Here is a 16,256-nt window from a genome sequence, read left to right as displayed (position 1 = left end):
AAAATGTTGTATGTGCTTGTTTGGACACCTTTTAAGATAAGTCCTGTGTCAGACGCTGGGGACACAGAGATAAAGTCACAGCCCCTGTCCCTGTGGGGCTCACAGCACACAGGCCACGGGCTGGGGTCACTTCTCAAAATGCAAGTGTTCGGGACAGGGGCAGCCCTGAATCACTCACCTTCCGGCCTCTTCTCACCGGCTGGGAGAATTTTTGGTCCCCACCATGGGCTTGAGGTTTTTCGTATCTTCCCCCAAACTTGTTAAAGTTGAGACTCAAGGTTTTAAACACGATTTTTTTTTTTTACAGAAACACCAAAAACACAATCCATGAAAAAAAAAATAACTAAACTGAAATTGCTTAAAATTGAAAACGCCTTCGCTCTGAAAGGGTTAAGAGAATGAGAAGACGCGCTGCAGCCGGGAGAGAACCGCGGGAAGAGCTCGCACTGGAAATAAACGCGCAGGTTGCAAAGAACGCGGGCGGGGAGGGCGCCCGAAAAGGTGTTCTCTGCTGCCACCTAGTGAGCGTCCTGGGAGTAACACCAGGGTGCGGGTCGCCAGGGAACGCACTTCTCTGCTGCCACCTAGTGCGCAGCTAGTGAATGACACCAGAGGATAGGTCATGAGAAAACTCACTCGTCTGATGCCACCTCGTGTTCACGTTGGGAAGGACACCTCTGTGGGGGGTCACCCGAAGAAAGCCCCTCTGCTGCCATCTTGTGCGCACGTTGGGAATAACACCTGAGGGCAGGTCTCCAGGAAATTCACTTACCTGATGCCACCTAGTGTTCAAATTGGGAAGTACACCTATGTGGGGGGTCATCCAAAAAAAAAGCCCCTCTGCTGCCATCTTGTGCGCACCTTGGGAATAACACCTGAGTGCAGGTCTCCAGGAAAGGGTACTTTCTGGTTTCATCCGGTGCACACTTTGGGAATAACACCTGAGCGGAGGTCATGAGGGAAAAGCCCTTCTCTGCTGCCATCTAGTGTGCTTGTTGGGAATAACACCTAGTGTGGGTCAGGAGGAGGAGCACTTTTCTCTGCCAGGTCAGAAACAGAGAAGATGGAAAGAAGACCTCTCCTCCCCACCCACCAGCCATCCTCTGACTCTCACTTTCCAATGGGAATCTGGTTGCCTAAGTTACTGTTTCTAAGTCCCGGGCTCCTATGCAGTCTCTGCGGCCCACTCTCCTGGCTTCCCCCATCTTTCTAATGAATGGCTAATAAGCATGGAAAAGGCTGTCTTTAGTGAAACAGACCTCTCTCCAAAGTTCTTAAACAGCTGTGCAAAGATTATAAAGGGAATTAAGAGACCCAAGATCAGAGGCCAGCAAGCTGCTTCTGTAACAGCCAGAGAGTAAGTGGCCCATGGTCTCTGTTGAAACTCCAAGTCTCTCCTCACAGTTTGACAGCAGTCATAGGCAATATGTAAGCATAGAGGTGTGTCTGCATTAGAACAAAACTTCATTTTGGATACTGGAATGTGAGTTTCATATAACTGTCACATGCTAGGCACTGAGGCTAGGCTGAACCGTTCTGGCTCCATCCACCATATCTTTCCCTTTAGTTCTGAGCGGCTGATGTGGGAGTAGAGAGAATCAAGGGGAAGAAGCTAAAACCGTGTGCCTGCCCGGAGTGAGTGATGGCAGAAGGATCCATAACCCCACTGACACCTGCAAGTGCTAGTTTGGTTCCTTCCTGATCCCACTCCATAAAAGCTCAATCCTCCTGAAAAGCTCTCACATGTGCTCCACGAGCAGGCGGACTGTCACGCCCACACAACACCCTCACCTTATAGGCCTATAACTGGCACACCTGTCTGCACTGACAGACCAGGGAGCTCCTGCACGCTCTGGTCTCTGTCAACAGTGACTCCAAACCACACTATTATTCTTTCAAAATATGTTTTATTAGTGGCACGCGGAATTTCAAGTTAAGCAGTTTCTTTCCAGAGAGAAGGTAAGTCCTGCAGACTACAAGACTGAGCAGGTAAGTCACAGCTTACACCACTCCAGTGTGACGAGAGGTTAACAGGAAGACTCCCCACCACAGAAATTACTTTCTTCACCATGACGACCACACTGTAGTCACACCCAGTTCAGTGGGGGGTAGGGTGGGGTCCCAAAGCATGGACAGTATGAGAACACACTACGGCACAGCCACAGTGTCATCTCTACATCGATCGGCCCTCCCTGTCCTAGGGGAGACAGAGGCCGCTGTGAGGACCCGGAGGGTCTGCGGCAGCAGAGGCTGGCTCTGAGCTGCCGTGCTGGCTACGTGGGAGAGACACTGGGCGAGCAGGCTCATGTGTGAGCCCAAGAAAACTCTGACTTGAAGGAGCTCCAGCCACAGTCTCCATAATCACCCTTCATCCCCAGATTAAGGAGCTACAGGTTACCAGAGGGTCCTTTTAAAGTATCTGAAAACATCTATATTAGTAAGTCAGCGAAGATCTGAATTTTCTTAGAAAAATCAGTTTATCCTTTTAGTGTCTTCTACCCAATGTTCTTCTGAGTCCAGTGGGCATTGTGACATTTTGCAGCTTAACTGGACTTCTCTCATTAGCTCTGTTGCTCCTGCTATGCTTCCAGATACCTCCATGGACTCTGTTTCCCACTTTTCCCCTCAAAAAAATGCAACCAAGACAGCCCCGGGGGGTGGGGAGGCAGCTCTGCCTCTGTGGGGGCGGGTCTCCCAATTCCAAAGGCACTCCCTGCACTCAGGCAGTTTCTGTTGGGTTAAGATCTCATCATTTCTTCTTTCTAACCTAAGATCAAGGGACTGCTCCAGAGATGGGCTCAGGCGTCTGTCATCTTTGCTTGTCTTATTTTGACCTTACTGTGGACACTTCTCTCATCGCTCTGGACTCCACCCCTCACCAAACATTCGGATACTCACTGACCAAGGTGACAGAGCCAGGAGCAGACTGCAGTGTTTCCATTTCTGTCTCTAACTGGCTAAGTCTTCACACAAGGAGATGGCACTTTACCTGCAGGCCAGCACCTGGAATACCATCTTCGGGGGCCTAGGGCAGGTCAGTGATGCTGGTTTCATCAAGATCGATGCCAACGTGTAGCTTGCCATCCTTTGCGGCCGCCCAGGCCATTGACTCCGAGGTCCACTTGACTGCCCAGTCTCCTGCTCTGTTGACCAAGATGATACCACCCAGACCATTGAGCTTTGACTTCATGTAACCCAGCGACATGGTAGCAGCCTCTTCCAACGTCTTTCCTGAAAACAAGGAAAGGTTGAGAAACAACATGCTATTTTCAAAGGAATCCGATAGAAAAATCATTTGCAGTATGAAAAACCGAAGCTAGCAGATTCCTGGTAAACAATTTCTATTTGAGTGCCTCCAAGAAGGACCGTCCCTGTACAGACCTCCTTGCCCTCAGACCATGCCCTGGCACCCCCAGGGGGGTGAACCGGTCCCTCCACCCAGGCTCGGAGTCTCTCTGCTGCCCCCTACAGGTGACAGACAGTATTGAGTCCAATGCAAACAAGAGGGAAGAGTCGACATGGTGTTAACTTGAGAGCAACATGCGCACAGGAGAGAGGCTTGAGATCCTTTCCACCTATTTACAAACAGCTTCTGTTTGGCTCAACTCCAGACAGTGTGACCTTGTCCCACGTACCCTGCTCCACATGGAAGAGAGCGAGTCTGGCCAGGTTCACCTTCAGGATGCTCTCCCCGTGCCCCGTTGTCGAAACAGCTCCAATGTCATTGTCAGCATAGCCTCCGGATCCTGCTCAGTGAAAAAGATGGTTCTAGCTGAGCAAAGTGAGGAAGTCCAAACGTATTACGGGTCTACGTAATACCACGTAAGTGTTAAATCCCAAAGTGCAGACAAAGGCCAGAGGAGCAGCCGTGACCTTGGGGTGCAAAAGTGGACTAGTTATACATGTGACCACCCTGGAGTCAGGATGAAGGGCACCTGGGTGGGGGTAGGGGGGTAGGGGGAGGCCTGGCCTTTCCTGGAGCAGCCACACCAAGACAGTTCCTCCTTTGCCCCAAATCAGCCCCATCTGCACTGGCCGGACCATGCCCAACCTCACACCCCACCACTCACCCACCCCTGGGAATGAGTCTGTTGAAACCCAATGCAAAGAGCATTTTAATTTATAACATTCCTGTAGTAGCAGGGTGTCTGTCGCTTTCATGCCACTCAAATCTAGTACCTGCAAACTTAAATTCTCAGCTCTCTAAGCTCATTCATTTTCACCCATGCCTGGAAAGAGGCTTTGTGTAGTTAATCCTTTGGGACTAGGATCCTGAAACTGGAACTTGAGAGAAGAGGCACCACGGGTAGCTTGGGGGCAACCTCAGCATCCTAATCTCCAGCTCCCTCCTCAAGTCACCCCAGCAATCATGCCCTCGAGGGAAAAGTGCCCGCTAGACAGAAAGCAGCCCGCAGTTAACCCCACCAACCTGATGTCCCTCCCAGAAATTCGGTAACGGAGAGAGGGGAGCGGTAAGAACAGAGAACGTGAACTCGGCGACAGGGGAGGAGAGAGGGGGCAGGAGCCATCTGTCAGCACTACCTATACAGGGCGTGTCCCCAACTCGGCCGGCCATTTTATTCACGATGCCCCCCGTTGAAGTGGCATAGGCCACGTCTCCTTTGGAGTCCAAGGCCACGGCACCCACGGTTCCCAAGTTTCTACAAAAAGTAAACAGGAAAAAAGTGACAAAATGAAGACGAGTAACAATGTAGCTCAATACCTGCAAATTTCTACATTGTGTGCAAACTGCAAATGGGACACATGTTGACTCCAACATTCCGGACTCAGAAACAGCACCGCAACTGGGTCCAGGGATCGAGCCTGCAACCAAGGTACATGCCCTTGGCCGGAATTAAACCTGGGACCCTTCAGTCTGCGGGGTGATGCTCTAACCACTGAGCCAAACAGGCAGGGCTGACTTAGTTAAGAAATGTAAATTATCAAACATTTGTCCGACTCTCGCACTTGAACGACCCCCCAAGCGTGAGCCACAGATGCACTTACTTTTCTTGGTCTGCTTTCTGAGCATCTTTCTCCTGCTTCTCTTTCTCCAGGCTTTTCCTGCTTCTCTCTGTTACCAGCTGCTCCCCAGGAACTGCTGGGACCCCCATGGTGGCTGCAAATTCTGCAGCGCCTCGGTCAGTGAGGAAGCAGTGAGGTGTCTGGACCGGAAAGAAATGGAAACATGGTTAGTTTTTGAAAAAGTTGAAATATTTGCCCAGTCGCTGTGGCTCAGTTGGTTGAGCGTCGACCCATGAACCAGGAGGTCACCAGTTCAATTCCCAGTCAGGGCGCATGCGCAGGTTTCAGCTCGATCCCCAGTAGGGGGCGTGTAGGAGGCAGCTAATTGATGTTTCTCTCCCCCTCTCCCTTCCTCTCTCTGAAATCAATAAAAACATATTAAAAAAATGCAAACTTCAGTGCTTACTTTTCTGAATGTTGAAAAGAACCTGGCTCTTTTGTATTTAAAAAAACAACAACAATAAAACGACGGTATATTTATTAGGAATGTGACTTACATACGACCTTTTTTTTCTTTTAATCCCCACCTGAGGATATGTTTATTGATTTTAGAAAGAGAAGAAAGAGAGAGAGAGAAACGATCAGTTGCCGCCCATACACGCCCGGACCAGGGATAGAACCCGCAACCTTTTGGTACAAGGTATGATGCTCCAACCAACCGAGCCACCCAGCCAGGACCATGTATGATCTTAAATTTAGAGAACTTAATCCACTTTATTTGACATATGCTATTAAACAGCTGGTCTGTTTGGTTTTGTGTGTTATGTTCTACAGGTTGAGAGAAGGCTGAATAGGACAATAACATGAGAACAGAGTAACCACTGGTCAAGTGACTACTAGTCAAATTACATCGGCCACAGGGTCAGAACCCTGGCTCACTGGAGAAACGAAACCTTACTTCCGTTCTTGTACATAATTTTAGGAGAGTGATCTCAAGTATGTCCCTGTAGTCAGGCCCCGTGTAGTCACTAAAGGACCGCAGTGACAGAGCCTTAGGGAAAGGATGCTTTGGCCACACACACCTTCTCCATGACGAGCCTCGCCAGCTTAATGGGGTTTGCAATACAGCGGACGGCAGACACGGCTCCTGAGGACAGGTCCTTCCCATTCATGATACTGGCATCCATTTCAACCTCGCCATTTACATTCAAGACTGACCCACAACCTAGACCCAAAAGGTGAAAGCAAGAATTAAGAATTTATAAATGGGCGTTGCTCAGTGGTTAGAGTGTCGACCTGCGCTCTGACGTGTCTCGGGTTTGATTCCCAGTCAAGGGCACATGCCTGGATTTTGGGTTCGAGCCCCAGCCCAGGATGGGGCATGTGTGGGAGGCAACCAATCCAGACACGCTGATGTTTCTCTCTCTCTACCCCTCCTCCCTTCCACTCTCTAAAAATCAATGGTTAGGACTGACAACAACAACAAAGATTTCCTGATACTCTTTTCCCTAACAAATGTTGGGTGGGTTGCATAATTCCAAGAAATATTTTAATCCCTAGATCTTAGGTTTTCCATTTTAAAATAAAGAGGAAATGAGTGTCTTCCAGCAAGTTACTTAACCTTTCTGTCCCTTAGTTTTCTCATCTGAGAAAGGGGCATAATAATTACACCTAAGACTACAGTGCAGATTAAGCGAGTTCATCATGCAAGTTTCTTAGACCACTCACTGTTTGGTACATAGTTGGCACTCATGGTAGTTATGATTATTACCACTCTAATCGACTGAGTGAAAGAAGGCAAACACAGAATACATTCTACATCACTGCATTTACATGAAATTCCAGGGAATGAAAATGAATCTATAATGACAGAAGCAGATAGGTGGGTGCCTGGGGCTGGGGATTATAGGGGGAGAGTAGCTGCGAAGCAACAGGAAGCACCTTTTAGGGGTGATGGGAATGTTTTCAATCCTGATTGTGGGGTGGTTACATGGGTGTAATATACATTTGTTAAAACTTAAAATGGACACAGTTTGCTGTATGTCGCCTACCCCCCGCCTCCCACAAAAAGATGTAATAAAAAGCCTCTTGGGATGTGAATTCTAGGAAGCAGGTTAAAGGGGGGGAGGGAGGGACGTGGAAAGGTTTAAAAATTATTAAAGCAGCCCGGTAAGTGTGGCTCAGTGGCTGAGCATGGACCTAGGAACCAAGAGGTCAGGGCACAGGCCCGGGTTGCGGGCTCGATCCCCAGCAGGGGGCCTGCGGCAGACAGTGGATCAATGACTCATCACAGATGTCTCTCTCTCTAAAAGTCAGTAAGATATTAATAATAACTTTAAAATAACAATAAAAAAGCTCTTAAAGCAGCCAGGTCCACAGGCCGTAAGGGAAGCCTGAATCTGTCAGGCGAACCGACTTCCACCCCAAGGCCGGTTAGACCCGGCACCTTAGGGCGGCCCGGTCGCTCCGGAGACGCCGACCCGGTGACCCGCAGCGCCAGTACCTGCGTTGAACTCGGGGTCGTCCTCCAGGGCGGCCACCGCGGCTTCCACGGCGTCCACCGCGCTCCCGCCCCGCGCCAGGACCAGGTACCCCGCGGCGGCCGCGCGGGACACGCCCCGGCGCACCGGGCCCCTGCGCTCCGCCGAGACCAGGCCGCCGGCGCCCCCGTGGACCACGAGCACCGGCTTCATGTCTGCGCCCCCGAGGGCTCGGGAAGGAGAAGCCGCCGTTGCGAAGGGCCCAGGAAGTCCGCGGGCCGCGGTCTCCTCGGGGATTCGGCGGGGACGGGGCCGGGGGCGGGGACAAGGTGCGGGCTCTGCCCCGGAGGGAGGCGGGCGCACGGCTCAGGCCGTTCCCGGACACCTGGGGTCGGTGGGGAGCGAGGCCGCACGGTGGCGCTTTGCAGGAGCGCCCCCTGCCGCCCCGGGCAGGGCTGGCCGCTGGGGGACACGCCGCGCGGCTGGGGTCCCGCGGCCCCCGCGGGCCGTCCTCAGCCTGCGCGTCCAGCGGCGCCCTCTCGCCGCCTCGAACCGCAGGCCCCAGCGAGGGTCTCGGCCGCTGCGGGGCGGCCGTGCGCTCCCCCGCCACGCGCGGCGCTCCCGACCCGCAGGGCCCCACGCTCCGCGAGGCGCGCCCGCGGGAATTACCGTAAAGCCCCGCGAAGCCCCGCGGCCCCGCGGGAGGCCCCGCTTCCGGCGGGACCCCGCTTCCGGAAGGACCCCCGCTTCCGGCAGGACCCTAGCTTCCGGCGGGACCCCCGCTTCCGGCTGAAGCCAGCTTCCGGCAGGACCCCAGCGCGCTGGCTCCCGACCCGCGAGGACTTCGGCCCCCCGCCCACGCGAGCTTCCCGGTGGGACGCGGGCACCGGCTCCCTCCCGCAAGGCTGGGGAGGCGCGTGGGCGTCCCTGGCGGGATGCGGGACCGCCTGTGCCAAGTGTGAACCAGTGGCCCCAAGTCAGCACCCACGGGAACCCCCAATTCGGGGCTGGGCGAAGAAGGCTTCGTGACTTAACACGTGAACCCCGAGAAGGAAGCCGCCTACGAAGGGCTTCTGCGGGCCCCCTGCGCTCCACTTTCACCCGGAGCTCAGCCGCTTCCGCGCGGGGCCCCGCACACTGCGCCCCACGGAGAAACCCCGCCACCCCAGCAGCCCCCAAAAGGAACTTCTGCACCTACTCAACCAATAGGACTGGGGCCTTCCCCACCCAATTAAAGCTCTACCAACCAGAGCGGCTTCGTTCTGACCAATCAGGACGGTGCCTTTCGAACCAATCAAAACGAGGCTTGGGGGCCCTCATTTGCATGAGAAAGGACCAATTCGGGGCCGGGGCAGGGGTTCTGCCTGATGAATGAACCCTGGGCCTGCGGCAGTTTTCTTTCCGCCGAAGCCCGGGAGGAGCTGGGGCCGGGAGGGGCAGGCCCGCTGGCAAGGGGGGAGCCTAATACGCGGCAGTTACGTGAAATTCACTCTTTAGCGCCCACAAATAAAGTTTTATTAGGATCCTGCCGCACCTGTTTGCTTCCATAGGGCCTGTGACTGTTAGACTGTGGGGAGAGACCTGGAGTTTCCGCAGAGCCCGGGAGCCATTTACTCTCTGGCTGTAACAGAACACACTGGCCGACCTCTGATCTAGGGTCTTGAGTTCCCTTTATCATCTTTGCACAGCGGTGGGAGAGCTTTGGCGAGGTCTGCTGCACTAGACAACCCTCTCCAGACTCGTTAGCCGTTCTTTAGCCATTCCTGATCACACGAGCACTGCCGAACACCTATAATTCCATGTAAGCTGGGGTCCACTCAAATGAGGCCAGGCCACAGCAGCTGCTGCTCTGTGCAGGCCCAGGAAGGAACTCAGAAGGAATGGGGGCAGGGGAATGGGGGGGGGGCTGGAATGAGTGTCTGTTTTCTGCAGGCCAGTCTGGTACTCCGATTGTTAGTTGTCATAGCCAACACAGGAACAAAGCCTCTGACTTGTCAGTGTGCAGTGTGGCATCATTAAAGACTGATGCTCGCCTCAGAGTCTAGCATATCCTCGGAGAACTGAGCATGGCCAGAGCCCTGCAAGGCCAGCCAGGGCTCTGAGCCTCTCCCTGGGCCCCAGGCCTCTCAGAGAGTCAGAGCAAGAGACCCATTCAAGGTGACCATTCAGTAGAGGAGGGTGAGGATGACCCAGGAGTGCTCCTCTGTGCCTACAGGAGCCCCAGGGGAAAAGCCCCAATCAGGAGTCAGGCCACTGTCCCTGGCATGGTTTAGCCACCAACCGAGGCTCAGAGAGGGGCACCACCACCCAGAGTCCCACAGTCAGTCCCTCAGAGACCACAGGTTGGGCCATCTCTGAGCCTCACTACTTGTGTCCCAGGGATTATGTGACATGAAGCCTGCTGAGCCTTTTACCCCAGGCCTGACACTCAGTAACAATGGACAAACAGGGCTGGGCATGGCCTCATCCAAAGCAGCCACAGACCTCACTGAAGCAATCTTTTCCTATATTTCAAACAAGATAAAGAGTCCAGGGTGGGGGTGGGGGTGCTTGGGAAGAGCAGGACCATGAGGAACCAAGGATGGGGCTCTCCCTAACCCGGGGTGTCCCTACTTCCCTTGTCCAGGGGGTGCCCAACCCAATTCCCACCCACAGGGTTACACAGGGCAGCCACTGAGAGCCCAGGGCAGGGAGGAGGGGGGAGGTAGCCTCTCTGTGCCCCTCAGGGGGCTGTGTCCCCCAGCATCCCAGGGCCCCAGCAGGTGTCCAGTGTTAGAAACAGAGAATGCTGTGAGGATGGGGGTGGACGAGAGGTAGAATGGTCCTGTCATCCTGCCCAGCATCGCCGAGTGCTGGCTCAGGGGCCCTGGTCCCGGGCAGCCGGCCTTGTCTGCAGTCTTCTGGTTCCTCCCGGCGAGACTTTGTCACTGGGAGGCCTCAGCAATAGCTTTCTCCACCCGCAGGTACCAGGGCTGGATGAGGCTGTGCCGCATCAGGTCATCGAAGGCCTCCAGGCCCTCCATCACACGCAGCACACCATACACCGCCTGGGGTGGGCACAGAGGGGCGTCCGGTCCTGCCCCATCATCCGCCAGCTATGTGCCCTGGGGCCCGGCCCGTCCCCCCTTGGAGAGTCCCATGACCCACTGAAGGGCTAATTTTGCACTTGGGGCTTTAAGTGAATCATGGGGGATAACTGGAGGTTTTGCCTGCCCCACACCCACAGCCCCTTTTTGGGCAAAACCCCCCCCCCCAGTTTCCTTTGGGAAAATGCTTTCCCCTACTCTCAGGTCCTGAGACTTCCCCCAACACCCAGAGAGCTGGGCCTGCCAATCAATGCGCTTCACCCTGGCTGCAGGAAGCCAGGACTTTTGCTGGGGGGATCCTGGGGCACTGGACAAAGGCCAGATGCAACAGGGAATCCTGAGACCTGGTAATAACACTAAGGCCCCTGGATCCAGCCAGGCCTGAAGGAGACCCCTCCATTAAACTTGTCAGCTATGGAAACCAACACAGTTCCTTGTAGTTGGTTTTCCTTAAGCCCCTGACAATAGATGGAGCCAGGTGCCTCTGAGGTGGGGGAGCTGGGAGATGTAGGTACTGCCTGGGCTTCCCCAACCCGAAGACAGGACCCACAATCTGGGCACCCCTGGCCATCACCACACTCACCAGATCAGCCAGGTTTGGCTTCTGGCCCCCCATGAACGGCCGGTCTTTGCCCACGGCTGCCACCCACTTGTTGGCGGCCTCATACAGGTCCTCCCGTACGTCATCCTGGAGGTGGTGCCTGGGCAGGGACAGGGGAGGTCAGTCCATCAGGGGAATGCCTACCAGACCCAGGTGAGGTCAGCGGGAAGGCCACCATGCACCCAAACACACATGCACACACGTGCACCATCACCTGCTCTTGAGCCGCTTGCTGATGAGGTACATGGCAGCTGCGCCCACGTACTTGGCCATGGCACCCTCCACGGCCCCGAACTTGCCCTCCCGGACAATGTAGTCAAAGGAGGCCAGGGCCTCTGCAGGCGTGCGGTACACGTTGGGGGAGATCAGGTGCACCAGCCAGTCATCCGCCCACTGCCGCCACTTCATCTCCTCCCTGCAGGCAATCGGGACAGGGGGCGGGCCAGGTGGGCTTCCTAAGCCAGCGCCTGAGAGGTGGGGAGCAGACCCACTATCTAGGCCTCCCAGTGCACGGCTAGGAAGCCGGGGCCTCTGCGGCAGGTCCTCATGGTCTCCCGCGCTGCTCACCGCTCACAGCGTCCTGTTCAGCCTGGTCCCCTCCCGCCACACCACCTCCCCCGGGCAGCCGCAGCCCCACTCACGTCCTGGCCGCCTTCCCATCGTACAACTGCTGGGCCTCCTTCTCGTCTAGCATGAGCCAGTACTTGTTGCAGAATTCGGTCACCTCCTTGCCCCGGTCGTTCATGGCCTTCATGGGTGGGTAGTAGGTGGTGATGACTTCCAGAGGCTGCCTTTGGGGTACATCCAGAGTCTCACCCCAACTTGCCGTCCTCCAGGAGACCCAGCCCTCGCCTCCTTAGGGTAAATATGCACCCCAGCCTGACCCAGCCCCCAGAGTAGAGCCAGGACTGACCCACAAAAGTTTCCCACCCTCTTTTGGGTGACACAGGAGATCCTGAAGCAAGAGGGGTTTGGGGCAGACACCAGGAGCAGTTCCCTGACATAGGGAGATGTGCGGAGAGGAAGGGGAGTCTGAGGAGGACGCCCATGGCCCATTCTGCAAACGTAAGCAGCAGCCCCACCCTGTTCCCATGCAGAACTCTGCCTCCCTGGAGACAGAAGGGATACAAGGCGGCCTGCCCGGGCCTCCAAGGGTCTCCTTACCCTGATACCAGGTAGGTCTTGAGGGCGCTGATGATGACAGAGGAGTCATTCAGTTGTTGCTGGAGGAGAGAGATCGGTTTAGATTGTGGGTGGGGGTGGGGGGCGCTAAACAACACCAGCACCCAGGCATTCTGTGGAAACTGGTCGAGTGGAACCGGGGCACTGTTGGTCCACCCCTGGGGGTTTACCCCTATAACTGATGCCCACTGACCTCTCCCCTCTCCCCCCAGAATACAGTCCCCCCCTCCCAAGGCAGCCCATCATAAGGGAGACCCAAGTGTGGCTAATGAGGAGGAGGGTGTGGGGAGGATCCAGGGTCTGGGCCCTGCCTGCTCCACCTGCCTGGCCTCCAGGGCACTAAGGAGCAGGGTGGACTCCAGAAGCTACATACTAGGAGCCAAGCGCTGGGCCAGGCATTCTGTACCACCTGGAGAGTAAGATCCTCTGCTGGCTGATGAAGAAGCCAGCCCAGAGAGGCTAAGCGACTGGCCCCAAGTCACACAGCCAGTGAGGGGCAGAGCCACACCTCGAACCCAGACCACCTTGATTTCAGAACCCACCCTGTTCAGCTCTGTGGTGCTCTGCTTCCCTCAGACCAGGCTGGGGTCTTTGTTGGTGAGGAAGGATGGCAGCCTACATTTACTGAGCACCTACTGTATATCAGCTGCTGCCCCCTCGTAATCCTCAGCTGACGCCAAGAGCCCAAGTTCCTTCCAGGGCTGACTCCAGGAGTACTCCAGGACAACCCAGGACATGGTGGGGGCTCCCCAGGCTCACCAAGCTCTCTCCTTCCTGGGCCAGCAGGATGGGCACCTTCCTGTAGGCCGAGAACTTGATCTCGGCCCTGAGCACAGGGTTCACCTCCACCACCTCGTAGGGCAGGGCGTGGAAGTCCAGGAAGGCGCGGACCTTGCTGCAGAAGGGACACGTTTTGTACTGGTACAGAGTCAGCTGCAGGCGGTCGGACAGGGAGAGCTGGGTGGGGAGCAGAGGGAGGGGGCTGCTGAGGCCTGTTCCCCAGGCCTGCCCCCAAACCCTGGCCCCGCTCCCAAGCAAACTCCTTTCCCAGGGGAGTCTTCTAAGATGACCCTGAGAACATCTGGAGGAATGGGGTGGCGGGGCAGGAAGGAAGGGGATACGGGGAGGAGTGGACAGCCCAGGCTCAGCTCCAATCCACAGTGCTCCCCAGGCAAGAAGTCCAGTCTGTGTAGAAGGAATCTTCTGGTCTGTCCTATCCTGGAGACACACCTGTCCTCGCCCTCGTCGCAAGGGGACAACAGATGCCTGCAGGTGTGCCCTCCCAGATGCAGAACAATTGTTTCAACTCAGGGTGCACGTCCCCACTCCCCCACCCCAGGGACCTCTGGCTGAGGAGGCAGATCTGGGCCACAACCCAGCCAGCAGTCCAGCATGAGCCAGACTGGGGTCTGCCTCAAATCTGCAAGGGGGAAGGGCCGCATCCTGGCCTTGGGCCTGGATCCCGGATCCTGCAGTCAGCAGGAAAGCCCCAGGTGAGCTTGCTGCATAAATTCATGTTTGGAAGTCACAGCTGCAGTCACTGCCCTCACCGTCTGGGTGGGAAACTGAGGCTGGGCCCGTGGAGGTGAGCAGGGAGGCCCAAGGAACTCTACTCCCCTCTGAGCCACCCGTTTCCCTGCGTCCAGGAAAATGCACCTGTGGGTGGATGCAGGGGCCACGGCAGAGAAAGGCTGAGCTGGTGCTGTGCCCACAGACTTGCAAGGGCAGCTGGGCCACCCCCACCCCCCGCTCGGGGGGACCGTCCATGTCTCAGGACTTGGAATCTAAGGGTCATCGGTTCCGTAAAATTGCTAATAATAACCCTAATAAATAAATGCACAACCTTAAGATTTGAAGGGGGTGGGGGGGCACGACAAAACATTTGGAACGGGATAAACCGAAAGAGGCTCTCTGTCCCTTCTCTGTGATCTCAAAACAACCCCACTAAAGAGTCTTCCAACAAGTTAGGAAAACGGCTTGAAGACAAAGGCAGTTCTAGTTCGCAGGCAGCGGCCCATTTCACAGATGAGGATGCTGAGGGCGCGGAGACAAAACCGGGTCGCTCGCCCAAGGTCACGAGCCGAGGCGGAGGCGATCGCGGGCCCCCGCCGCCGGCAGCCCCGCAGCCCCGCAGCCCCGCGCCGCCCCCGCGCCCCCGCGCGGCCCGCCCCGGCCCCGGCTCACCTGCGCCGCCGGGCGCGCGGCGCGCAGGTCCTGGGCGCGCAGGTGCCGGCGCGCGGCGTAGCACAGCCCCGCGGCGCCCCCCAGGGCCAGGGCCGCCGTCCCCAGAAGCCGCCCGCTGCCCCTGCGGGAGGTGGCGGCGGGGCCCCGGCCCCCCGAAAGGCCAGCGCGGCTCTGCTCCGGGAGTCGGGGCGTGGGGCGAGCGCCCAGCCCCCAGGCCAGAGCGCGCCCGCGGGGCCACAGCGCCCGTGCCGCCTGGGCCATGGTCGCTCCGCCGGCGCTGCGGGCGGGCGCGCGAAACCAAGACGGCCGGGCTCCCACTTCCCTTAAAGGGCCGGTCCCCGGCGCCCGGCGGGTTGCCCGAGCGACAGTGACGCCGAGAGCGCGGGCCCGGCGCCCAGCTCCCAGACGCCCTGCGGAGCCGCGGAAACACACCCGGGATGTGTGGGAGTCGCTGATGCCCCTGCGCCTGAGCACGTGGATGCGGCGGGTCTCGCCGGGACCCGGGCCGAGTGCAGGGAAAACCCGGGCTCTGGCCTCCGCCTGGCCTCGGAGCTCCCGCTGTGGCCGCTGGGTCCCAGCGTCCGCCCCGTGCGCCCAGTCGAAGGAGACCGACCCCGTCGGAGTGCCGGGCGTCGCGGCGCCGGGGAGGCTGCCGTCCCCGTCCCGCTGGCAGCAGGGCGCCCGAGACCCCGGCTCTTCCCGCCCTCCCGCACCGCTGCCCCGTTTCTTCTGGGACCTGAACCATAAGGACGTCCTTACATGTTGGGGACCTTGAGAAACCACGTGTCTAAGGTTGCGCCCACGTCGGGGTGCCCGCTCTCCCACCCGCAAGATCCCGGACGCTGGCTGGGGCAGAATGGGGGTTCCAGTCTGCCCCGACCCTCTGCCGGGGCGGCTCGCCCAGGCTGCGGGCCCGAGCCTCCGCCACCTAGGCTTCTCCGCGGGCAGCCCCGGGGTGGCCCCGCCCGGCGGCCGGGAGAGGGCGGGGCTCGGGGAGAGGGCGGAGATCTGCCGGGGAGACCGGTCCTGGGTCAGAAGCGGTAGAGTTACGGCGGGGCGGCGGGGAGGGGCTATGGCCGGGGAGGAGCCTGGGGGGCCGGGGGTGGAGTTACGGCGGGGGCGGGACTATGGCCAGGGGAGGGGCCTGGGGCGGCTGGGGGTGGAGTTACGGCGGGGGCGGGGCTATGGCCGGGGAGGAGCCTGGAGCGGCTGGGGGTGGAGGGGAGGGGGCGGGGCTATGCCCGGGGAGGAGCCTGGGGGCCGGGGGTGGAGTTACGGTGGGCGGGGCTATGGCCAGGGGAGGGGCCTGGGCGGGGCTAGGTCCGGGGCGGGGTCTGGGCGGCCGGGGGTGGAGTTACGGGGGCGGGGCTATGCCAGGGGAGGAGTCTGGGCGGCCGGGGGCGGGGTTACGGCGGCGGGGCGGGGCCGTTCCAGCTCCCACCCGGCGCCAGCTGTCGCCGGAGGGTCGCCACGTTCCATCACCGCGCGGTTCCTGCAGAGCCCGAGCCCGCAGGCGCCCTGGCGAACGGACTTGCTAACCAAGCGGCATGTTGTGTGCACAGCGCTTGGGGGGGTAGGGTGGGTAGGGGTAAGGTTCTAGGGGTGGAGTATGAAGAGAGCTCCCCTTTCATCTTCTCCAGCCTGTTTCCCCTTAAAAATAAAAATAATTACGAGTGTCTCCTGAACTGAGATGTGTTAAATGGGAAAACTCATGGCGAGAGTCTGGAGGCTAGTGAGGCCCTTGCCCTAGACCTAGGC

General features: G+C 57.7%; 2 protein-coding genes across 2 annotated transcripts; both read right to left on the bottom strand.

Moving 5' to 3' along the window:
* Positions 1-1,887: 1,887 nt before the first annotated feature.
* Positions 1,888-7,851, bottom strand: LOC107536198 (isoaspartyl peptidase/L-asparaginase-like). Its single transcript, XM_016211832.2, has 6 exons — positions 7,469-7,851; positions 6,048-6,190; positions 5,008-5,165; positions 4,543-4,661; positions 3,636-3,746; positions 1,888-3,231 (listed from the first exon to the last, which is right to left on the bottom strand). The coding sequence occupies exons 1-6, from the start codon at positions 7,656-7,658 to the stop codon at positions 3,026-3,028; spliced, it is 927 nt and encodes a 308-aa protein (XP_016067318.2). The 5' UTR covers positions 7,659-7,851; the 3' UTR covers positions 1,888-3,025.
* A 2,002-nt stretch (positions 7,852-9,853) lies between these two features.
* On the bottom strand, positions 9,854-14,759 carry PTGES2 (prostaglandin E synthase 2). Its single transcript, XM_087823074.1, has 7 exons — positions 14,499-14,759; positions 13,074-13,271; positions 12,297-12,355; positions 11,774-11,923; positions 11,347-11,547; positions 11,115-11,232; positions 9,854-10,492 (listed from the first exon to the last, which is right to left on the bottom strand). Exons 1-7 carry the CDS (start codon positions 14,757-14,759, stop codon positions 10,370-10,372), a joined length of 1,110 nt encoding a protein of 369 aa, XP_087679200.1. The 3' UTR covers positions 9,854-10,369.
* Between the last annotated feature and the right edge of the window lie 1,497 nt (positions 14,760-16,256).

This window comes from Miniopterus natalensis, chromosome 12 (assembly GCF_054644295.1).
Source record: "Miniopterus natalensis isolate mMinNat1 chromosome 12, mMinNat1.hap1, whole genome shotgun sequence".
NCBI lineage: Eukaryota > Metazoa > Chordata > Mammalia > Chiroptera > Miniopteridae > Miniopterus > Miniopterus natalensis.
This window is presented reverse-complemented; position numbering and strand designations above follow the sequence as displayed.